Source organism: Bos indicus x Bos taurus, chromosome 23 (assembly GCF_003369695.1).
Source record: "Bos indicus x Bos taurus breed Angus x Brahman F1 hybrid chromosome 23, Bos_hybrid_MaternalHap_v2.0, whole genome shotgun sequence".
Classification (NCBI taxonomy): domain Eukaryota; kingdom Metazoa; phylum Chordata; class Mammalia; order Artiodactyla; family Bovidae; genus Bos; species Bos indicus x Bos taurus.
Genome location: NC_040098.1, coordinates 23,404,838 through 23,430,109, shown reverse-complemented (window position 1 = coordinate 23,430,109; position 25,272 = coordinate 23,404,838). Strand labels below are relative to the sequence as shown.

Sequence of the window (25,272 nt, the reverse complement as noted above, 5' to 3'; positions counted from 1 at the left end):
CTCAGACCTGACCCTCAGCAACTAGAGATCCAGCCTTACCCCTGATTGTGCAACAAATACCACTCAGTAGAGGAAAAGCCCTCTGTTTTCCTCTACTTTTCCTCAGTAGAGGAAAAGCCTCACACCTGCCTTCAGCTCTGTTCCTTCCATCTCCAGCCCCACTACCTGCCAAGGTGATAGCTACCATCACACACTGAGAAAACATTTGATTTGTACCTATATCAAATCTACCTCTTCAAACAAAGCACTGGGCACATGTAAACTGAATAGGGATCCTCCCATATAAGGACACCCCTTCAGGATCACTGCAGGTAACTCTTTCACCTAAATTCACAGAGAAAGCGAAGCAAAATGAGAAAGCAGAGGAACTGGTCTCAGTTGAAAGAGCAAGAGAAGAATAAATCATAAAATGGAGATAAATAATTTACCAGGTAAAGGGTTGAAAACATTAGTAGTAAGAATGCTAACTGAATTAAGAAAAAGAATAGATGGTGAAAGAACATAGTGAAAAATTTAACAAGGGACTAGAAAATATACAAAAGACCTGATTGTGAATGAATAATTTAATAATTGAAATTTAAAAACACACTAGAAGGAATAAATAGCTGATTAAATGATACAGAAGAATGCGTAAGTGATCTGAAAGGTAGAATAATGGAAATCACTCAATCAGAGACTTTTGCTAAAAGAAAAGCATATTTTAAAAATATGAAAACTGTTCAAGATATCTTTGGTATAACTTCAAGCATACCAACATTCACATTATAGGGATCCCGGAAGGAAAAGAGAGAGAAAAAGAGATTTTGATTTGATGCAATTATATTTAAAAACCTCCAAACCTAAAGAAGAAAACAGATAACCAGGTAGAGAAAGCACAGAGAGTCCCAAACAAGATGATCCCAAATAGACTCATTCTAAGACATATCATAATTAAAATGGCAAAAATTAAAGAGAGAAATCAAGTTCCTCGTCCTTGTGAAGATGCAGCAAGAAAATGGCCATTTATGAACCAGGAAGTGAATTCCTCGCCAGACACCAAATCTACTGGTGCCTTCACCTTAAACTTATAGCCTCCAAATCAGGGAGAAATAAATGTCTATTGTTTATAAACAAACAAAAAAATTCTAAAGGCAGCAAGAAAAAGAAAGAGTCATTCGTAAAGGAACTCTCATAAGGCTTTCAGCTTATTTTTCTGCAGAAACTTTGCAGATGGAAGGGAGTAGCATGATATATTTAAAGAGCTGAAAGGGAAAAACTTGCTATCTATAATACTCTATCCAGCAAGATTGTTGTTTAGAATTGAATAAGAGATAGAGAACTTCTCAGAAAAGACAATATTAAAAAAGTTCAACAACACTAAAACTACCCTAAATTTCTTCTCTAAGTAGAAAGAAGTAAGAATCTATAGGAAAAGGAAAATACCACTAGGAAAGGCAAATGTATAGTAAGAGCTGAGGATCAACCACTTCATACGCTAGTGTGAAGATTAAAAGACATAAAAATTGCAAAAGCCATCATAATTGAAATGAACAGCTATCGGACAAACATGAAGATGTAAAATGACACTGAAAATATAAAATATGGGAAAGGAGCATGATAACTCATAATCATGTATGTACCCAGCATCAGCTCAGTTCAGTCGCTCAGTCATGTCTGACTCTTTGCGACCCGCTAAATGTACAAAGCAAATATGAACTGATGTAAAGGGAGAAATTGGCAATAACACAATAATAGTAGGGGCCATTACATCCCACTTACATCAATAGATAGATCATCCACACAGAAAATTAATAAGGCAGGAGTGGTCTTAAATGACACAGTAGAATAGTTGGACTTAATAGATACCTATAGGACGTTCCATCCCCATCAGCAGATATACATTCTTTGTAAGTGCACATGGAACATTCTCCAAGATAAACTGTACACCAAGCCACAAAACTCGTCTCAACAAATTTAAAAGGATAGAAATTATATCAAGCATTTTTTCTATCACATAACATGAGACTAGAAATCAATTACAGAAAGAAAACTAGGAAAAACTGAAACATGTGGATACTAAAAAATATAGTACTAAAAAAACCAATGGGTCAATGAAAAAAAATTTTTTTTTAATTTTTTATTCCTTTATTTGAAAAAATTTTTTAAATCAGAAAATACTTTGAGATAAATGAAAATGCCAACACAATTTTTAAAAATCTATGGGATGCAGCAAACGCATTTCTAAGAGAGAAAGTCACAGCAATGTAGGCCTTTCTCAGAAAACAAGAAAAATCTCAAATAAACAACCTAACATACCATTTAAGAGAATTTAAAAAAGAAAAACAAACTAAGCTCTAAGTCAGCAGAAAGGACATAATAAGGATCAGAGAAGAAATGACTAACACAGACACACACACAAAAATAGAAAAGCTTAATGAAACAGAGCTGTTTTTTGGAAAAGATAAATCTTTAGTCAGGCTCACCAAGAAGAGAAAGGACCTAAACAGACAAAATAAGAACTAAAAGAAGCAACAGTATCAATCAATTGTTGTTAATGTTGTTCTGTCACTCAGTCCTGACCCACTCTCTGGCACCCCATGGACTGTAACACGCCAGACTTCCCTGTCCTTCACTATCTCCCAGAGCTTGCTCAAACTCATGTCCATTGAGTCAGTGATATTAATCAATACCACAGAGATACAAAAAAGTCATAAGACCATATTCTGAGCAGTTATATTTCAACAAATTAGACTACCTGGAAGAAATGGACAGATTTCTAGACAACGTGCCAATGTGTAAATCAAGAAGAAACAATTTGAACAGGCTGATCACTAATATCACATCAAAAATAATAAAAATACCTAGGAATAAAATTAATCAAAGCAGTCATAGATCTATAATCTGAAAATTATAAAACATTGATGAAGGAAATTGAAATGATACAAAATAATAGAAAGATAACCCATGTTATTGAATTGGAAGAAATAATATTGCAAAAATGGTGACAGTATCTAAGGCAATCTAGAGATTGGTTGGACCACTCATATTTAGTGGCTCTAGAGGACAAAGGTATTAATCAATTGAAGGCTTTCCATGTATCCCTTATTGAGTCAATACCTAATCAATCAAAATTTGTAGAGATGTGATATCTATATTAGGAATAAGATATTTTATGATTTACTTGACTTGCTCTGATACAGAGAAGAAAAATTCCAATGAAAAAATGAATTTCTTTTTCTCCCCTCTGTGACCTGTGCTTCTTTTTTTAAATACATGTATTTCTTACCTGGATTATTAATTCCATTCACCCTTTTTTTTTTTTTTTTTCAGCTGGAAGTAAAAAGCACTACGCTCTCTTTAATCTGACACATGCATGTATAATGTTTGGTGGTCAGTGTAAAAATAAATGTGGTGAAAATGAATTTAGGATGGTATATTGTGTTGTTTCTACATCGCTTTGCTGCATTAGACAATGTAAGCCTAAGACGTATAAATAACTGAAGAGACCGATTCACAGAAAGAGGATCAACATGAACTGTCTTCTCACTACTTCATTACATCCATTATTTCATTCACAGCTTCGTGTTTCTGTTCATAAATCTCTAATAAATAAAGGACTAAATAACATACATTTCAACCTGAACCATTCATAAACATTGTGCCTACTTGGAGGAAAGAGTCAAGAGTGCAGACTAGAGCTTTGAACTTGGGAATCACAATAGAATGAGAAAATTCCATCATCGGACTATGGTGTTAAATGAAGTTCTGGGGACAAGTCTATGTTTAATGTGAAAAGCATGCTGTCAATGATTGGTTATGAATATCAATCATTCTTTCAGAAGAGACAAGAGTGGAGAGAGAGTTTATGAGAGATGGAAGGTATGTGTTATCCCTGGAACTAGTGAAAATGGTTGCAAGAGCTTTGAAATGTGGAGTCATTGTAACTTTCTTAGTTATGCTTTTCCTCTGTTTATTGATAGAATTCTAAAAATAAAAATAATTCAAGAAACATAGCCTGTCTTTTGAGAAAAAATAACTCCAAATGGTAGTATAGAAGAGAACTATTTGAGTGAAGAAAGAGAAGATAAATCTCTGCAGCTTATGGTAATAATAATAAATTTGAAGTGTTATAATTGCAACTTTTTATTTTGTGTTGTGTTTTTAATATTTTCTCATATCACATAATTCTATCAGCTTGTCATCAGCATCTCTAATCTTGATATTTTCCTTGTATGTACATAATTCTGGGAAAAAACAATAGAATATATATATATATATGCATACCTATATGATAAGGTAAAGCTAAATGCAAGAATGTGTTGCCTGAAGGATGGCTTTAAAGGGAAAAGGTTAGTAGCAGTCTTACTGCATAATCCAGCTTAAAGGGTTTACCCTTATTGAAGCTTCTAGCGAAATCTAAGAATACTATCATGGCTGTGTGCTTGGCTGGCAGTCCTGATTATAACACAACTTCTAATGTATCAACTAAAGCTTTCTATGAACCAGAAAGCAGGCTCTCAGCAGATACCACATCTGCCAGCATCTTGATCTCGGACTTCCCAGACTCCAGAACTGTGGGAAATAAATTTCTGTTGTTTATAAGGCAAAAAGTATTAATCAATTAATATTAATTAAAATACTCTGGCCGTCAAAGGAGAAGATAATCCCTTTTTACAACATTTTTATTGGGGTATAGTTGATTTATAATGTGTTAGTTTCAGATGTACAGTAAAGTGAATCTGTAATATATACACATATATATATATACACATATATCCACTCTTTTTGGAGTCTTTTCTTGTATAGGCCATTACAGAGAATTGAGTACAGTTCCCTATGCTATACAGGAGGTCCTTATTAGTCATCTATTTCATATATAGTGGTGTGTATATGTAATCACTTTTTAAAAAAGTATTCAAGGAAGGTATTACATAGGATGAATGAGATTTGGTACTGAACAAATTCCGTGAAGGCAGAAAGCATCTATTTTGTTCCCTGGACTCTCTAGAGGCCAGCAGAGTATGCGACATATAGTAAGTGGTCAATTAAATATTAACTAAATGAGTGAATGTATAGGTGGCTAGAACAAAAGATCAAAACTAAATATTTAGGAATTCCTAGTTTATGGAGCAGGAAAAGGAAAAGGTATAAGGTAAGGAATCTTCAGAGAATTCATACAGGTACAGACATGGATTCACACAAAGTATAAGATAATTTCCAGGAGGATTTTGGGGCAATGGTGTCAAATGGTAAGAATTGACAGAAGATGAGGCCTTCTTTGATAAGGTAAGCATAGCTCAAGTTTCTCATTTTGAGAAGATTCCAAGTGTGTCTGATTGTATGATCTCCTGAGAATTACCTTATAGGATAAATAATAATATTTAAGAGTCAAATAAGAATGTGAGGGAAACTATTTATCTATGCTTTTGTTTCTTTACATTCTGTTATATCTGCCTCATTTGAGGTTTAGTGAAGAAAAGTTAACAAAATCTCAATATTAACAATAGAGATAGGACATATCTCAAGTCTCCATGTCTAGTGGCAGTTTTAGTTTTGAGGTTACATAGGAATCATTATTCGGAGAAGGCGATGGCACCCCACTCCAGTACTCTTGCCTGGAAAATCCCATGGATGGAGGAGCCTGGTAGGCTGTAGTCCATGGGGTCGCGAAGAGTTGGACACGACTGAGCGACTTCACTTTCACTGTTCACTTTCATGCATTGGAGAAGGAAATGGCAACCCACTCCAGTGTTCTTGCCTGGAGAATCCCAGGGACGGGGGAGCCTGGTGGGCTGCCGTCTATGGGGTCGCACAAAGTCGGACACAACTGAAGCGACTTAGCAGCAGCAGCAGGAATCATTATTATTAATAACTCTCTCTTACTAATTAGAAATGGTGGCAAAACAAGAGTGGACAGGCCTGGTTTTACAAGAATCAGAATATTCAAGCACATATGATAATGATAAAATTCACTTATTTAGCATAATTCATATGAAAAGGTTTGAATCCACCTTTGGTTAGTGGCCTGAAAATCTTGGAATTCCTATGAAACCACCTTCCTCAATGTCACTATTGAAATCATTTACTAGGCATGCATGCCATTATATGGACTATTAATAAAGTTGTAGTCGTGGTTTTTGATTTTTGATTTTTGATTCCCGATTGATGTGGAAATGCAAATTCATATTATTATATCACTCAGAATTTACTATAATTCTTTGTGCTACAACTAGTATTAAATCTTTTATAAGATTACTAGTTGTAAGGCTGCAGAGACAAATGCAATCTTTTGAAAAATTCCTCTCTTTGTAGTCTGTGCCTATCGTTGTAAAGCTACTTGTCTCTTTGTTTTTTGTTTTTTTTTTTTAATAAATGTCTTTAATAATAGTCTTCAATTTACTTAAACCTTTAAAGCTTTATGTCCTAACTGTGTTTTCATTCATTTTCTATTACTGATTTTTTTTAATGTGCCCATTCATTTGGATTTTATATATCCAAGCATTTCTTTAAACCTCTAGATAATGACACTTCTTTCCATAAGACAAGAAAACTCTTTTTTAAAATTTACTTTATTTTTTAATAGACTGCCTTTCAGGGCAGTATTAAGTTCACAGCAAAATTGAGAGAAAGGTACAGAGACTTCCCCCATAGTACCTCCTCCCACATCTGGCAACCCCCATTGTTAACTTCCCCTAGGAGAGTGATGCATTTATTACAACCGTTGAAACTACAATGACATGTCATTTTCACCCTAATTCCATACTTTACCTTAGGGTCCACTCTTGGAATTGTACACTCTATGGGTTTTGACAAATGTATAATGACATCTACCGTTATAGTGTCATAAAGAGTAGTTTCACTGCACTAAAAACCCTTTGTATGCCTATTCATCCCTCTCCTCTTCCATAACCACTCAGTTCAGTTCAGCTCAGTCACTCAGTCATGTCCAACTCTTTGCGACCCCATGGACTGCAGCACACCAGGTTTCCCTGTCCATCATCAATGCCTGGAGCCTGCTCAAACTCATGTCCATTGAGACAGTGATGCCATCCAACCATTTCATCCTCTGTCATCCCCTTCTCCTCTTGCCTTCAATCTTTCCCAGCATCAAGGCCTTTTCCAATGAGTCAGCTCTTCGCATCAGGTGGCCAAAGTATGGGAGTTTCAGCTTCAGCACCAGTCCTTCCAATGAATATTCAGGACTGATTTCCTTTAGGATTGACTAGTTTGATCTCCTTGCAGTCCAAGGGACTCTCAAGAGTCTTCTCCAACACCACAGTTCAAAAGCATCAATTCTTTGGCACACAGCTTTCTTTACAGTCCAACTCTCACATCCATTCAGGACTACTGGAAAAACCATAGCCTTGACTAGATGGACTTTTGTTGGCAAAGTAATGTCTCTGCTTTTTAATATGCTGTCTGCTGCTGCTGCTAAGTCGCTTTAGTCATGTCCGACTATGTGCGACCCCATAGACAGCAGCCCACCAGGCTCCTCTGTCCCTGCAATTCTCCAGTCAAGCATACTGGAGTGGGTTGCCATTTCCTTCTCCAAAGCATGAAAGTGAAAAGTGAAAGTGAAGTTGCTCAGTCGTGTCCGACTCTTAGTGACCCCATGGTCTGTAGCCTACGAGGCTCCTCCATCCATGGGATTTTCCAGGCAAGAGTACTGGAGTGGGTATGCTGTCTAAGTTGGTCATAACTTTTCTTCCAAGGTGCAAGCGTCTTTTAATTTCATGGCTTCAATCACCATCTACAGTAATTTTGGAGCCCCAAAAATAGTCTGTCACCGTTTCCATTGTTTCCCCATCTATTTGTCATGAAGTGACAGAACTGGATGCCATGATCTTGGTTTTTGAATGCTGAGTTTTAACACAGCTTTTTCACTCTCCTCTTTCACTTTCATCACTTTCCTCTTCGCTTTCTGCCATAATGGTGGTGTCATCTGCATATCTGAGGTTATTGATATTTCTCTTGATTCCAGCTTATGCTTCATCCAGCCTGGCATTTTGTATGATGTACTCTGCATGTAAGTTAAATAAGCAGGGTGATAATATACAGCCTTGACGACTAGCAACTATTTATATTTTTAGTTTCCATAGTTTTGCTTTTCCCAGAATGTCATACGATTGGGTTGGCACCATTAAGTGCATAACTTTTCAGACTAGTATCTTTCACTTAGTAATACATGTTTAATTCCCCTATATCTTTTCATGGCTTGATTGTTAATTTAGTTTTAAGCACTGAACATAATTCCATTATCTGAATATATCAGAGTTTATCCATTTACCTACTGAAGGCCATCTTGGTTGCTTCTAAATGTTGGCAATGATGAATAAGCTACTGCAGACATTTGTGTGAAGGTTTTCACATAGACATAAATGTTCTGCTTCTTTTACTAAATATCAAGGAGCATGTCCACTGGATGGTACAGTAAGAGTATGTTTATTTTTGTAAGAAACCACCAATTTGTCTCGCAAAGTGGCTATTTCCATTTTGCACTCCCACCAGAAATGAACAAGAGTTCTCATGGCTTCACATCCTCCCAGACGTTGTCAGTGATCTGAACGTTGGCCAGTCTACTGGGTGTTTAGTGATAGAAAATTTATTTTCATTAAAGTTGTGTTCTGCACTCACCCTGCGTTGGTCTTTTTGCTGGGCTCAGTTTATCCATGCTATTCCATATCTCACTCCACAAATAAAAACTACCTCATAATATGCCAAAAATCTAAATATAAAAAGCTAAAACACTAAAATTGCCAGAAGAAAATATAGGTTAAAAGTCTGCTTTGTAAGTTGTATCCTTGCTCAATGAAATTGCATGGAAAAAATCTGGTTACTATTCTGCACACCAAACCTTCTTTAAGAAGAAGATTGTCCCATGGGCTACCTGTAGCTGTCCCAGTTATGCATACTCTGCTCTTCACCTTCTATAAACTGACAATCAGGAGCCATATAACTGAGTGCTACAGAAAGGCAAATGTGAAGTGGTACATTTTATCACTTAATTTAATGGATAGTGGTTTTCAGAGCAAGAGTGTTTAGGATTTCTTTGACATGTCTGAGGAGTGATTAGGATAAGGAGGACCCTTGATATACAGTATCCTTCCCCACTGCCTATCATTCATCTATGGAATCTTGTATGTCTATCACATCTCGTAATAATTTATTCATCTCATCCCTACTATCAGCAGATTGACAGGACAGTGGTTAGAAAAGTTTAAATAACTTAAAGAGTTATTGTAGAAAATAGGTCAGGCTTTTGAAAGTGTCTCTGATGGAAACTTTCACATTTGGTCTCTCTTGTTGTTTTTGAATTTCCTAGAGATTCATTTTTAAATATTCTAAACCTTGCCATTCCTTTATCTATAATCATTTATTATGATTCAGGGGCCAGTTAATGTGGTGGTGAGGTTAGTGGGAGGGGACACATGCTTTAAATCTGTGATTTTTTTTTTTAACTGCAACATGAGAGGATTTGATTAGACTCTCTAAGCAGCCTCACATTCTTTACCAAACTATAACACAGATTCTGACTCTCTGGTTTGTTTTTCTGATGTTTTGTAGAGTGTATGGATCCAGTTTCCTAGAGTAATATGTGGAGGCTTTTAGCAGTATTAGCATACCAGGATCTTGTTAGAAATGCATTTGTCAGTCTCCATTTTAGACCTACTAAATCAGAGATGCTGAGGTGGGGTCTTGCAATCTGTTTTTAATAAGCCCTCTAGGGGATTGAGATGTAGCTAAAGTTGAAGAACAAGTATCCTAGAAACTCTCTTGACTGTGATAGGATAGAATCAGTTAATTGCTCTGGATGCTGTGTAATACCTGCAGCTCTTTCTCACATATATGAAGTAATAGACCTGGGCAGTGTGCAAATTGGATCAGAAATCACCTCTAGTTCCATAAACAGAATTAAAACCATTGAACCTAAAATTGTGAAATCGGATGATTTATTATATGAAATTCATTTCATACTCAAAAACCTATTGTGTAATTTCCCATACTCATTAGCGACTCCAGAATGATCATGTTAATTTAAATAATTACACGTTATGTGAATCGAAATGTCATTCAACCTCTATCCCTAGTTCTCATTGATTTCATCTATTAATAGAAAAGATATCAATAGAAACTTTTAACTGTAATTCCTTTAGACTTTTAGCTAAAATCCTGTAATTCAGACATTGAGACATAATTTAATACTAAGAGTATTAGAACATTTAGCTTTATATGTAACATGTAATAGAGGATTTGTATTACTATAATGTTTTTACTTTGGATTGTTTTAGCAATCCAAACACATATCCTTTGAAGTTCCTTAAAGATTGTATTTTCATGAGAGTCTATTTAGGGTAACACAAGTAGGTTTTACTTTTATGAAAAAATTTAATAATGATTTTTGTGACCCTGTTCTTTGAACATAGCACTAGTCAATCAAGCATACAAATGTTCTTGCTATTGGGAAGCCTCAGTAGTTAAAACCACTTCCCAGGAGAATCTATAAATAAAAGATTTCTCTGTTTCCTTATTTGAAAACATTTGACTTGAAAAAGAAGACCTGTTGGCCCTTTTTTTCCCTAAGAAACTTTCTACCATGAAGATTCATCTCTTTTTCTTTATTCTACTCTTTGGGGTCACAATTCTACCAGGTAACATAGAAATGGTTATGGGCATACTTGTGCTAATGAATTTGAGGAAGCATCAGTTTTTCCTTATTAAACGTATAGTAATAATATAAGGATTAAAAGATCTTTAGGATAATGCAATGTCGTACTCTGGATTGAACACTGGAACATAAAAAAGGTAATAGTGGGAAAACTGGTGAAATATGAATACAATGTGTAGTTTAATTAATAGTATAACAGCAATATTAATTTTTTAATTTAGATAAACATACCATGGGTAAGTGAGACATTACCCTGAGGGAAGTTGGTCTCTCTTATCTTTGCAACTCTTCCATAAATCTAAAATGATTTCAAAATAAAAAGTGTAAAATACCTGAAAGATCAATTCATTAGTCTCATCACCTTCATTCTGAAACAGAGTCAATTCTTGCGGAAAAACATATTCTTTGACATAATCAACTGGTAAGTGGTAGTTGCTGCGGTGTAAGGGAGAGAACTATTTACCTCTTTCTTCTTTTTAAGCTATTTCAGTCTATTTCCAGTCTAGGAAGACTTTCTTAATATTCTGTCCTTGATACTACAGGCAAATCATGTCCCTTGTTGGCCTTTCTTAAGATCACATGAATGTTGAGTGTAATAACTTTTATATGAGCTATATTTTTCATGAGATTTTCCCCCTCAAGGATTATCTCATCACATCAGGTACCTAACAAGATTCTCTTCTCCTGAATTAATGTGTAAGTATGAACTGTACAGAAATAAAATAGTAAGTTTTGGAGATGGAGAGATCACTGAGTTTTCCCTTCTCCTTAAAGAGTTTAAAGTGAAAGAGTAAGCTCAAATCTGTCCAGTTTATACTACTGGCACTGAAATTAGGCTCAATTCACTCGCTCAGGAAAATATTCTTTTGTAGTAAGAAGCTGACATTTTTAGGACAAGTGGAAAATGTAATAGATACGTTTGAAAATGAATTAACTTATTCTTTCTTTATGAATATTATAAAGTCCATCGTGACAATTTTCATTTTTGTCATTTCATAAAAAATTTTCACATAATAAACTGATAAATTATCTTTTAAAGGTTGTAAGTGAGAAAATTCTACATAGGAGCAAAACATCAGGAAAGTAACAAAATAATACAATCAGTTGTTAATTTAACTAGGAAATAACTCCCTCTACCTCCATTCAAAACTTGTTAGAAAAAGGATCTCTGAATTTTTTTCATATCTAGAAAGGACCAAAAGGAAATTCTACACAGATTCATATAGCTTTTAACACGGGATAAATCTTTTTAAATTTCTTCTTTTAATTTCAACATTAGCTAAAATTAGTAGATCACTGTGGCAAGTATTTTTATGTTTTATTGGCATAATTTTTCCTTATAACAACTATATCAGGTGCTCCTAATAATGGCTAATATTATTCATTAATTTATCAGTGAATTTTAAATTATGTGTTCTGTAGACTTAGAAATTATATACCACTTGAGACACAGTGGCATAGATTACAACATCAGTGATATTAACTTTTTGTATATTTTTTTCTTGTAGTTTCAAAGTGAGGCCATTATTATTGTTAATCACACATGTACCAAACTTTTAGAGAAATTCTATTGTTAGTGATAAAAATATAAAAGTAACAGAAATATATCAAGATACATATTTTCTTAATAAAATTATAAAGTGTATATGTGAAAATTGGATACTTTTAGACAATAATAAAGCAATAAGAATGTTATCTTTCACCTTGTAGTTAACCAACATATGGTGGCTGAACTAAACTGGATAAAATTAAATGTCTTATATATGACTCTAGAGTTCCTCAGTTGTTTTTTTGTATATCACCTTCAGATGGTGGAAGTTCTCACTCAAAATTTAGATAAAAAAACTCATTCATTTCCACTCCAACAGTTACAGATGAAAAAGTGTTTAGAAAAAAATCCTTACATTTTCCATGCAGAGAAATTTCCACTGAAGTCACTTAGCCTTCCTCTTCATTTTCTAGAGGTTATAAAGGCTCAAGTTCAAAAGTCTGTTATTGCTAACAATCACTTTTCTTTGTCTGCTGTGTACTTTGGACATAGGATGGTATAGCTTTGTACAAAAAATGGTAATCATGATTTTCCCCCTGTTTTCAAAAAGGTTAATTATAGTCTAAGAAATAAGATAGCAAGTCAGTGAAAACAAAAACAAATTATGGGTTGAATAGATACTTTAGGAGATGTCATGCATGTTTTTAGCTTAAAATATTAAGTAGAGTTTTATATATTGTTTAAAGAAATTCCCTAACATGTGAAAATGCTCTAGATGCCAGATGAGTGATGCTATGAAGTAATTTGTGAGAGCAATAGAGAGATGACTTTTTTGAAAGTGATCTACAGAAATTTCAGAGAGAAGATAGTATTTGAATAGTGTATCTGAGGACAGAGACACTATACGTTTGGCTTCTCACCACATTGCTAGAACAGTGGAAGGAAAAAAGGAAAAAAATTCCTTTTTTTCCCCAAGGACTTACGGATTTATTACTTATTTATTATTGGAATTTAGTTGCTTTACAATGCTGTGTTAGCTTCTGCTCTACAGCAAAGTGAATCCTGATGCATATACATATACCCCGCCTTGCCACTGCAGAGCACTGATCCCTGTGACATACAGCAGGTTCTCATTAGTTATCTATTTTATACAAAGTAGTGTATACGTGTCAATCCCCATCTCCCGATTCATCCTCTCCCCTTTCCCTGCTTGGTGTTCACAGGTTTGTTCTCTATGGTTTTCAAGGAGGGGCAGCTTTGCAGCCAAGGAGACATTAGGCAGTGTCTGGAGATCTTTTAGTTTGTACTACTGGTACTACTGGCATCTAATGGGTAGAGGCCAAGGATACTGCTAAATATCCTTCACTGAAGAGGATCACATCCCACAGCAAAGAAGTGTCCAAAGGGTCCATAGTTCTTAGGATGAGAAACTCTGCCCTGGGAGGTGTCACAGAGCCAGACAGGAAGTGAACTTAACAGTTGAATGAATAGATGGATGTTTGCAAAGATGAGTATTAGTGATCCAGGGACACAAGCTTGGGGAATACTCATATTTAGAGGTGAGAATCAGGAAAAAGAAAACAACAGTATTTTTAGAAAAGTTAAAACAAGGGGAAAAAAGGGATGTGGTCAGTTTAGGATGGCATATTGGACAACGGGATTAAATGTGACAAATCTTGTCAAAATGAGCGTAATTCAAGTTTCTATCACTGGCAAATTATTTATGGGCTTGGTAATAATAACTCCCCTAAAATTATTGAGTGAATAATGATATTTAGAAGTTAGTCTTTAAACTGTGCAGAGTAACTTTTTTGACTATAAATTGTGTCATAGTCTGCATTGCCTAAGTAATAGTTAGAAGACAGCTAATTTTTAATGGAAGAGGTAGGTTTTATACCAGCTATTTATACCAAGAATATGAATAAAGAATCTGAGTCTATGGTCCCACTAATAAGTATCACGACTCACCACCAACTGTTAGAAATATAGACAGAATATCTGGACAGGAAGACCTGGGCTTTAAAGGAATTATTGGACACCAAACCTTAATGAATGACAGAAACTAGTGGCAAGATTTATTTGCTTTTATACCATGAATATACAGTAAATATTTAAGCCTGACCTTAAAATTTAGGATTCTCCCATGCTATTTCTCCTTACTCTCATTGTATTTTAAGACGCATACCTATCAAAAGTGATGTTAATGTTTTAAAAGTCTTCAAAATAAAGGGCTTCTGAAAGTATGTGGGTTAGCAAATGAAGTAAAATATGAAATTAAAATAGACTGAGTTAGAATGGATATTAGAGGCTATCAGTCCAACATCTCTCAATTCCCTGAGTACTCCCAACTATCCTAAATAATCAACTTCTAGTGAGAATCAACCTCCAAACTACAAGATAAACCATGGAGCTTGGAGCATAATTTTTAAAATCATATTATGGCCAAAAATGGACCCATCTTTTAGTCACTCTTCTTTTTAAAAAAATAAATGCTGACATTAAACATATATATAAGTTCATTTCTTTGGGGGGGAAGTAAGTCTCAAGATATACAAGAGAGTTGTAGAAATTCAGACAAACTGTCTAACATTGCATCTCCTTCCATTAAAAAAAAAAAAAAAAGTGAAATCAAGCTGCAATAGAAATCTCTAAAAGGAGAATTCACAAAGCACAATTACTGGGCTTTGCTCCATTGTGTTCAGTCTAAATGTGTATGAGAGTAAGAGATAAATCATGTGGACTTTTATGGTTACTTGGAACTATCCTACTGTTGCTATTCAGTCACTTGTAAAAAGGAAGTTGGCACACCTAACTGCAGTCCAAGACACTTTCTGATATCCAGGATTTACCTTGCATTAAAGGACAGTGCATTCACTTAAACTTTCTCAGTAAGATTTTCATAGTCATAAATTAGAAGGAGGCTTCTTTTGCCCTATTCTATGCTCTTTTGCAGGCTTTCCTGGTGGCTCAGATGGTAAAGAGTCTTCCTGCAATGCAGGAGAGCCAGGTTCCATCCCTGGGTAGGGAATATACCCTAGAGAAGGGAATGGCAACTCCAGTATTCTTCCCTGGGGAATTCCATGGACAGAGGAACCTGGCAAGAAACAGTCTACGGGGTCATGACACAATCCCATGTGGGACACAACTGAGTGAATCCCACATCACATGCTCTTTTGCTTCTCAGATATTCTCCTTTTAAAATATGAGTGTCATAGTTAGACTGCTAATTTCAGTCATTGTTTCCTTCTTACAGCAAGAAAAAGATTTCCACACTATGGTAGTGTGGATATGAGGAGAGAGTGCGCAAAAGGTAACGGTCGATGTAAAACTGAGTGCCATATATCTGAAGTTAGGATTGCTTACTGCATAAGACCTGGATCTCTTTGCTGCTTGCAGAAGTACAGATGACAGAAGACAAGAAAGAGACACACGCTCCAAGAAGAAGGGACCAGTGTTACTGTCTTCCTTCACAACCTTTCTGTACATCCTTCTAGGCCTGTGTATCACTATCGTGTGCAAAGAATTAAATAAAATTTAATAGTGAACCATTCAGAAGTGGTTCTATGTCACACACGCATCTGGTGCCTTTTATTTTCTCTTGATCTCTCGGTACCAGAAACAAGCATGATTTCTTTTATGCAAGTTCTTCAAGAACTATTCACATTTCTATATGCCCTGTGCTAGTTGGCATAAACAATGCTGGAAGAAACCCTAGGTCAGAGGTAGTGACCCATCTTATTTCTGAGATACATGCCTCCATGGAGATGTGCTGCTATTTTGTTATTAAATGCTGTTTATAGACTATCCCATGGAAAGAAGTATAAATCCACTAAATGTGTGAGGTAAGACACTGAGATACAGATCTCTCAAGTGTCCCCTGAGAGAGACAGAGGTGGAGTGAGAGAATGGGAGAGTGTAAACAGAAGAGCAGAGGAAGGTCACAGTCACTCCAGTTCCTACCCAGCTGTTTACATAGTGAAGAAAAAATCTGTATCTGGAGAACGAAGAGGGAGTGTGAGGGGAAGAAAATAATTTCATAAAAGAGAATTCTGACCTAGGAAGTCAGAAACTATGACTAACAGCTGAATTCAGCTCCTCCATCCTGAGAGGTGAGCCTGTCTGAGGAGACACAGGCAGCAGATGGTAGGAGGAGGGATCTTCTACCTTTAGCTCCGCTCTGCCAGACTCCTCTCACTACCTCCTCTGAAGGTCCAATGGTAGGTTTCCCCACGGTCCTCTCAACAATGCATACATATCATACATTTTCTACTCAAAACATGCAAATTCTTCTTCTTTTATGATTTTAGGAATACAATTTAGTAAATTGTATCAATTCAGAATTCTTTTTAAAAGAAATCATCAATACCACAACAGAATAATAAAAGAGAAATTTCCCTTCCTCCTAAAATAAATAATCCTTTGGTCATTCAACTAAAGAAAAAAGAAATCTATTGAGTGGAGACTTATGTACCAGACTTGGACTCAGAAGGATGCAAGTATTTGCTGCTACTGCTGCTTCTAAGTCGCTTCAGTCGTGTCCGACTCTGTGTGACCCCATAGACGGCAGCCCATCAGGCTCCCCCGTCCCTGGGATTCTCCAGGCAAGAACACTGGAGTGGGTTGCCATTTCTTTCTCCAATTCATGAAAGTGAAAAGTGAAAGTGAAGTCGCTCAGTCGTGTCCGACTCTTAGCGACCCCATGGACTGCAGCCTACCAGGCTCCAGGCCCCAGCTACTCTCTTGATATGTTTACCATTGTGTCTCCTCCCATATTCTAAATGCAAATATGAAATCTAAGGGTCTATGTGCATACTGAACATTATCTATTACTGAAAAATGCATGGAAAAATCATTTTTCCCTATTTAGATAACATTTCTAGATATATTTCTTCCACAAGAGACTGTTTAATTTTCAATTATAATTTTATTTTAAAGTTGAATTTATTTTTTTTAAATAATTATTTTAATAAACATGAGCTCCCATTGAAAGTGAAAGCTCCTTAGTCGTGTCTGACTCTTTGTGACCCCATGGACTATACAGTCCATGGGATTCTCCAGGCCAGAATACTGGAGTGGGTAGCCTTCCCTTCTCCAGGGGATCTTCCCAACCCAGGGATCAAACCCAGGTCTCCCACATTGCAAGTGGATTCTTTACCAGCTGAGCCACAAGGAAAGCCCAGCCACAAGGGAATACTGGAGTGGGTAGCCTATCCCTTCTCCAGCGGATCTTTCCGGACCAGGAATTGAACCGCAGGCTCCTGCATTGCAGGTAAGCTCCCATTAAGAAATAGTTATTTGCTAGGCATACATTAGAGGCTTACCTGCACTCTTTCACATTTTAACAACTTAAAATAGACTTTGTTTAATGTGTTGCCTTGTAGTGTAAATATCTTCAAAAGTATTTTTACAACATCCATTTCAAAAAGACTTTCTCAACCTTAGCACTTATTGATATTTTAGTCCAGACAATTCTTTGTTGTGGCAGCTGTCCTGCACTCTGTCTTTAGCAGCAAGATTTTTCTCCCCACTCCAAGTCTCTATCCATCAGATGCCAATAGCACCCTTTCCCCTTAATTGTGACAACAAAAATGTCTAACTACATTGTTAAATATCTCCTTTAGGGGGCAAAATCACTCATGGTTTAGAGTCGTTCATTTATAATTAAGCACTCTTTCTCACAGATATGTAAAGATACAAATGGAAACCAAAAAAATCAGCAGTGTTTTCAGACAACCAATAAACGTCCCGTTTTACGAGATGAAATATCTCTGTTTATAAAAACCTGTAGCTATTTTCTTTTATGAGAACAAATTAGATATTTATGAGAACAAGTATCTATTAATGACTTCTTTTAAAAAGAATGCTATTACAAATGACCTAGAAATGATGATACATTGATGACTCCAGAAAAAAAATTAGCCTAACTTTTGAACAGTAAATATACCAGTCACATGAAGAAGGATATTATTAATTTAAATGCTTGAGGTGAAAGTTTGAGTATTATCTACCACCAGATACTGGGTCATCATTACCTCAAGACCTGTAAAATAGAATCGAGAAGCCTAACATACTATTAATATGGAACAAATAAGAATTGAAGTTTTTAGTGACCAGCAAGAAATGGTAGATGGTGAGAGGTTTCTTAGAAGACATTTGAGGCATTTCTGAACATGCACTATAAAGAAAACCAAAACCATCCAAAGTTTTCATTTGGTCTCTCCTTGTTTAATTCAGTGTATATTCAAGCTGCCAGTCTCTGCCTTCAGAACAAGGAACAAATGTGATAATCTTGAAGAAGGTAAACCCATGACTATCAAGTATGAAATTAATATTCTTCCCTGCAGAAATCTTTTAATTGCGTATGATATAAACTGAAAATTGTCTAGAATTTAATGAAGTCCAGCAGCCAGAAAATAAAGAGATGTCACAGATTATTCATATTGTCTTCAGAATTTATTAGCCAAAAAGGAAAAAATGCTTATAAATGGGAAGATTTCTGGTAACTTTCTTGCTCATGCACTGTAACTTTCATTACATTTATTGACCAAACAGCTAAATAATCTTAAGTTAGTTAGCTCTCAAGAGCTGAAAGTTTACATTTTCCCCTCCTTTGGCCCAGAATCTAAATTTCCATGACATTATGTATTTCCCTTTATTTTTAGTGTCCTGTCTCAATTGGTCTTGATGAAATAGACACCACAGGGTATCGGATATTTTTGCTATTATTCAGTAGCTCAATAACACTTAATCAATTAAAAGCATCATGTTGAAAACATTGAATTCAAGGGCAGGACTAGGAAAAGAAGAATTACCATACAGTCCTGATATCATGCATTCAAACCCGATCTATCTCAGAATTTATTTGACCTCAGTGTCCTTGGGCAAGAACAAAATCTAATTTATTTAGACAGCATCTGATTAATGACTTGTTTCTTCCCAGGTATGACGTCATGGGTTTTAGATTTGAAGATTTAAAAAATTACAGCTTCTGTTTTAAGGCACTCATTTATTGTTTACAAACTTGAGTTTTAATACTATTCAATTTGATAGAGTTAAAAAATAAATAGCACAGGGGATCTGCCCCCAAGATCAACATCAACTCATAATACTGACTATAAGTGAGTTAGATTCTGCCTTCCTCACCCCTTCATTTTTTTACCAATTCAATAAATACTAGTTGAGAACCTACTGTGGACTGTAGCCTACCAGGCTTCTCCGTCCATGGGATTCTCCAGGCAAGAATACTGGAGTGGGTTACCATTTCCTTCTCCAGGGGATCTTCCAGACCCAGGGATCGAACCCAGGTCTCCCGCATTGGAGGCAGATGCTTTAACCTCTGAGCCACCAGGGAAACCCAAAGCAGTGGAAATGAGATCCTTAACGTGAGAGTCGTGTCTGACTCTTTGAGACCCCATAGACTGTAGCCTACCAGTCTCCTCTGTCCATGGGATTTTCCAGGCAATAGTACTGGAGTGGATTGCCATTTCCTTCTCCAGGGGATCTTCCCAACCCAGGGCTCAAACCTGGGTCTCCTGCATTGTAGACAGACGCTTTACCGTCTGAGCCACCAGGGTCCATGTGATAAGATTGGAACATATCAATAAACAACACAAAAATTCCTAGATTTGTGAAGGCATATTTTAAAGTTAGAGAAAAATACAAACAGTACACATAATATATAAGCAAATTATATTAGAAGGTAATAAATTAAACAGAGGTAGGGACCCCAAAATGCTGTTGGGCTGTAGTAATTTAAAAAGATCTTTTAGGGATCTCTTATGTATACCTGTGGCAGATTCATTTCGATATTTGACAAAACCAATACAATATTGTAAAGTTTAAAAATAAAATAAAATTAAAAAATAAAAAAATAATAAAACGAAATTACCATTATTGTACTGATGCAAAAAAAAAAAAAAAAAGTTGCAATTAAAGCAAAAAAATGAAAAAGGCAAAGATGTGATACCTGAGATTTGTGAGAAATGCCAGTGAGGCAAGGGTGGCTGGGCAAGAGTGACTTAGGAGGAGAGTCCTGGGTGAGCTGGTCAGAAAGAAAGTGCACATACAGATTAGTCGGAGCCTTGCAGGAACTAGGAAGGATCTTGCCTTCTATTCTGAGAGAAAGCCAGGGGATTTTAGCCAGAGGAAAAACATTCTTTGAATTTTGTTTTAAAAAGACACCTCTGAAGTGCTTTCATGATTAGGAGATATTTAAATAATATGGTAATATATAATGATAGCTTGTTCCAGGGTGGTAACCAAAAAAAAAGACAGTGAGGAATGGTGGGATTATGGATATGTTAAAAGTAGAGTTAGTCAAATTTTAAGAGATCTTTTTTTTTCCTTTAAGCTATTTTCTAATCTGTCTCTTTCTATTATTGATCAAAATTCTTAAAAAACAGCCCAGACTCATAGCCTCCACTCTGTCAAATCTTGTCTACTCTTCTCTACAATACATTTACCTGTATCAATTAACTGAAAATCTTCTTGCTAATATTATAAATGTCTTCTTAAAAGCAAATCCAAAGGCCTATTCTAATTCTTCATCTTGCTGGAATTCTACATGTGGCTGGAACTGGTCACTATATTGACAATCATTAACTGACTTCCCCATTTTTATAGTCTCTTGGATGCCGTGGCCTCTAGCATTTCATCCCTGAATATCCTTTCTTCTTGTTTTCCCAAGATTATCTTGTTTATTACAATGACTTCTTCTATCCAAAAGTATTTTTCTCAATATCTTTCTCAAACCACAGAGCTGTATTTATTACTAGTTTAGAACTTATATATTTTGCTGGTTTCCAAAGTTTTTAATCTTGATATATCCAAACAAAAAGCCATCTTAAAGACATTAACTTTCTTCTAAAAATTCCTTTAAAATACTATACTTAATGGTTAGAATATATAACTGACAGACCAAGACTGGTCAAGTGGATTTCCAGCTCATAAGAGGGAACACTGCTCAGACTTTCCAGGTTCCTTAAGGTCTGGTCTATGTTTAAAGATCACCTCTAAAACTGAACAGGATATCACAAGAAACTCAATTACTCTAAATCCAAACCCTGGCAAAATAATTCACTATTTCTAGGTTGACCTTGAGTCATCTATTTAACTACTCTGTTTTCATTTTCCTCATCTACAAAATGAGCATGACAACAATACATTCTTTGTGAGGTTGTTACGAGGACTAGAAAATGAATTTAATGTATTTTAACAAACATGGATTTGATGGATTGACAAGATATTGAGGTCTCAGGAATATTGATTAGTTTAAAAAGTACTACCCTGGCAAAATTTTCAAAAAGGTAGGAGCATCAACATGCACACACTGTCGGGGTAAGATGGATAGCTGGTGAGAAGTTGCTGTGTGGTACAGGGAGCCCAGTCTGGAGCTCTGTGATGACCTGGAGGGGTGGGAGATTTTTAATGAATTACTCTACTGTATGTTTTCTGGCACACACATATGCAGTATTTAATGTTCAAAATGTATGTGTTGTAGCTATGTTTATTACATTCTGTAGAGCAGATGAGTGGATGCTTTATCCAAGATAAATAAGTACCATGATAAAATTGAAGGAAAAGAAATAAGCTTGACCATCAAAGTATCTTCTAAAGCATTCACTGCTTTACAACTGGCTTTTTAAATTGAATTTTTAAGAAAAATAAAATCTAAAAGTACCAAAACTATTTGCTTCTGTTTAATATAATTTAATGTATGAATACAAAGCTGTGAATCTGGAATCTCAAAACTTCTTTCTTTGCGTTGTCCCAAATGAATCACAACAAACTAAGAGGCTATGGGGGGCTCCATTTTCTACTAAATAATGTGCAACAAAACTGTTTTTCTATGTGTATCTATACATGTTTTAGTTTTTAATAAATTACTGTATGAGTAAGTATTTTCATGCCTACTGTGTTACAGTCATCCAGAATATATATATATCAAGTAAGAGATAACAAAGAATCAGAAGAAACCATAACTCTCATATAAGGGTTTATATTTTGGCTGCAAGAATAAAGTATTGCAACAAATGTTCAAGAAAAATACATACAGTGAAGTACAAAATTGTGTTATGTAGACTGTTAATAAGAACATATACATTTGCTCTGTATAATGAAAACAATTTCAATTAAGAGTAAGATCTGGAATTGACAAAGTATTGAACAAATGATACTGTAAAGAAATAAGGATAGGTTTTTAAAAGTGAGAAAACATGAAAATGAAAACTATAGGCTTTTTAAGAACTATAAACACCATCTTAATGGAAGTCTGGGAAAGTCAATCTGCTCTTAATAATAAAGTAAGGAAAAAAGATAGGCGAGCAAGAGCCCCTAGGAGCCACTTGAAGTTTAATACTGATGTGAGCTGTAAGATAAGGGAAAAAGTGTATATAAGTAAAATGTTTTTATCTTGTTTATTGTCAGAAACAACTGGTAAATTGTGTTATAAAACAATTTTACTTCTCAAATTCTCCATCTCCTATGCACATGATCTCATGACTAGTAAGGTTTTCTTTTACCCTGAGTAAAAAGTCCCCCCTATGAAAAATTAGATTGATGTCTAAGATGTCTTTCTTGATTGCAGCCAAAAATGAACTTGAACCAAAGTATAGATTTGAGAGATGCCAAGACGTGAAAGGAATATGTAAACCATTTTGTGACGATACTGAGTATGATTACGGATATTGCATTAAGTGGAGAAATCAGTGCTGCATATAAATGCTGGAAATCAGAGTATGATTGAACATCAAAGTCTGGAACAGAGTTGCATCGTATTGACCCAAGCATGGGTAAAAAGAAAATGTTTTCCATATTGAATGGAAATATGTACTTTTGAATCTTCAATACCACTATTTACACAAATAAAAATACTCTGCAGTCTCTAACCTGTTTATTCTTTGCACACTTTCTTCATGTTTCAGATGGAGGAACATATTAATTCAGCAAGGGAACTCTCTAATTGTGCTTATCATCTCATTTTGACCACTTTTGCTACTATAGGAACTAGGAAAGAAAAGATATCATTTAGTTTAACAAGAGATTATTAATGTCACATACTCCTGTGTGCTTAAAATTATTTAGGCTACTTTGTCTGAAATACTTAAATTATACTGTTTACATGGATGTCGATATATCTTGTGATCCCATTTAATCAAGACAAGTACTAATTTCTGGACTAGCCACTTCAAAGGTGAGCATATTAGCTGTCCAGCAGAAAACAGAAGACACGCCAGGGCCTACAAGGAACAAAGAGAGACCTGTAGGCTGCAAGTTTGAAAGTAGAATGTCTGTGGCTCAGAGACACATTGTTCAAGGACTTTCACCCACATAGTTTTTATTATGCTTCCACAGATAGCTATGAAAGCTGGAAAGTTAGGTTTTTTGGTTTGTTTGTTGGTTGGCCAGGCTCCACAACCTGTGGGATCTTAGTTCCTGGATCAGGGTTCAGACCTGTGCCCCCTGCATTAGAAGTGTGGAGTCTTAACCACTGGACTGCCATGAAAGTCCCTGGGGAATTTGTTCAAAAACAAGAGTAACAAAGTTTTCTAAATTAAAACTGGAGATTCAAAGATTAAAAAAACTCAAAACCATTACACAGCAGACGACTCAGGAATCACTAACAAACTTAACACTCTTGAAGACTGTTAGGCCTTGGATGACTTAGTGAAGTTCTTCAGCTATCATCCTGTTAATAAACCAAAGATTCAATGATTTTCTAAGATTTAGAACTAAACTATGAACCAAACAGGTAAACTATAAATACAGATATGTATGTCCCTTATCCCAAACTCTAGTGAGCTTCAGGTATATACTATCATTGTTTCTTGCTTTAAGAAATCTCACCAGCCACAGGACTTTGAAATTTGTAATGTTTTCCTTCTTTTTTAGCACATCTTTCTTTAATAAAAGGAGCATATTTATTGGAATTTTTGTTGAAACCTATTGGAAAGGTGAGACTGGAAATGGAAACACTCTTTGCCCAAGGCTCACACAGCCAGAAAGTAGTAAAGGGACATTCCAACTCATTCAGTCTGTCCACACATCCTATGCACTAACCTAACAGACAGCTTAGATATACCCATCCAGTTCTCCTGGGCTTGGTGGGGAGAAAAATGTGCTTTGTTCTGCATTTCAAGCATCACTTAATCAGAGCCAGAGAAGTGATGAGACATTGTCCAAGTGGAAGAAATGGTGTAGACAAGTTTGTGCCTGACAAAAATGGAGAGTGTGACTAAATCAGTGGCATCAGACGAGGATAAGCATCAGAAAAATTCAGGGGTATGTATTTAAAAGTGCAATATTCTGAACCATACCGGCGAGTCACAGAATGAGACAGTTCACTGGTGGTTCCAAAGACAGTGTGTTCTTTAAGTCATCCCATTTGATTCTAAACATTTTGAAGTTCAGAGAATCACCGATTCACATAATCCATCTGTTGCTTCTGAGCATGAATTCACCTTTTAATTTTAGATTCAGTCATCTACCATTTACTAAAGCTTAAATAGCTTTAGTGCTGTTATATGCAGAAAGAAATTAGAGGAACTCATTATTGCCTTTCAGAAATTTGTTCATTCACAAGTTCATTGATTCTAGTGTAGTGAATAAGAACATGGGTTCAAGAATCATTCTGCTTTGGTGCCTAATGTCAGCAATGGCAGTTACTAGTACAGTGACTTTGAACAAGTTATTAAGTGAATGCCTCCAATGTTCATTTACCTTCATGTGAAATGATAACAGTAAAACATGGCACAGTGATGACAGCAGTATCTACCTCATAAGCTTGCTGTTGTGTTTAATTGAGACAATATAAAGTGCTCAGGTGGTAACAAATATGTAGCAAATATTCAATAAATACTGTTACAGGGCATCTAGTAAGAACCAAGTCTTTGGCTAAATATAAAAAATAAAAATAGAGGGACTTCCCTGGCTGTCTAGTGGTTAAGATCATTCATTCTGAATGCAAGGAGCATGGATTCGATCCCTGATCAGGAAACTAGATTCCACATGCCATGCACAGCCTGACCTAAAACATAAAATAACTATATTAAGATTAAAGTTTCTAAAAAATTGATTAGTTATGAAATAAAAATAGTGGAGTTGTAAAGAATATGTATACAATCTATATACTTTTCAGGAC

General features: G+C 35.6%; 3 protein-coding genes across 3 annotated transcripts in view; all 3 read left to right on the top strand.

The window, feature by feature from the left end:
- DEFB112 (defensin beta 112) overlaps positions 1 to 4,118 on the top strand; it is a 42,956-nt gene extending 38,838 nt beyond the window's left edge. The window contains exon 6 of the mRNA XM_027524836.1: positions 3,310 to 4,118. Within this exon, the coding sequence (XP_027380637.1) occupies positions 3,310 to 3,476 (167 nt within the window). The 3' untranslated portion in view covers positions 3,477 to 4,118. The remainder of the gene's footprint in view (positions 1 to 3,309) is intronic.
- A 6,455-nt stretch (positions 4,119 to 10,573) lies between these two features.
- On the top strand, positions 10,574 to 15,542 carry DEFB110 (defensin beta 110). The gene is made up of 2 exons (XM_027524470.1): positions 10,574 to 10,628; positions 15,388 to 15,542. The coding sequence occupies exons 1-2, from the start codon at positions 10,574 to 10,576 to the stop codon at positions 15,540 to 15,542; spliced, it is 210 nt and encodes a 69-aa protein (XP_027380271.1).
- Positions 15,543 to 22,700: 7,158 nt separating this feature from the next.
- Positions 22,701 to 22,853, top strand: LOC113881427 (beta-defensin 110-like). The gene has a single exon (XM_027524469.1). The coding sequence runs from the start codon at positions 22,701 to 22,703 to the stop codon at positions 22,851 to 22,853; it is 153 nt and encodes a 50-aa protein (XP_027380270.1).
- Positions 22,854 to 25,272: the final 2,419 nt, after the last annotated feature.

Bases quoted from the DNA above. Each gene is read 5' to 3' on its own strand.
- DEFB110 (XM_027524470.1), top strand. From the start codon at position 10,574: ATGAAGATTCATCTCTTTTTCTTTATTCTACTCTTTGGGGTCACAATT. The intron at 10,629-15,387 runs GTAACATAGAAA...TCCTTCTTACAG, and splicing joins TGGGGTCACAATTCTACCAG to CAAGAAAAAGATTTCCACAC.
- LOC113881427 (XM_027524469.1), top strand. From the start codon at position 22,701: ATGTCTTTCTTGATTGCAGCCAAAAATGAACTTGAACCAAAGTATAGA.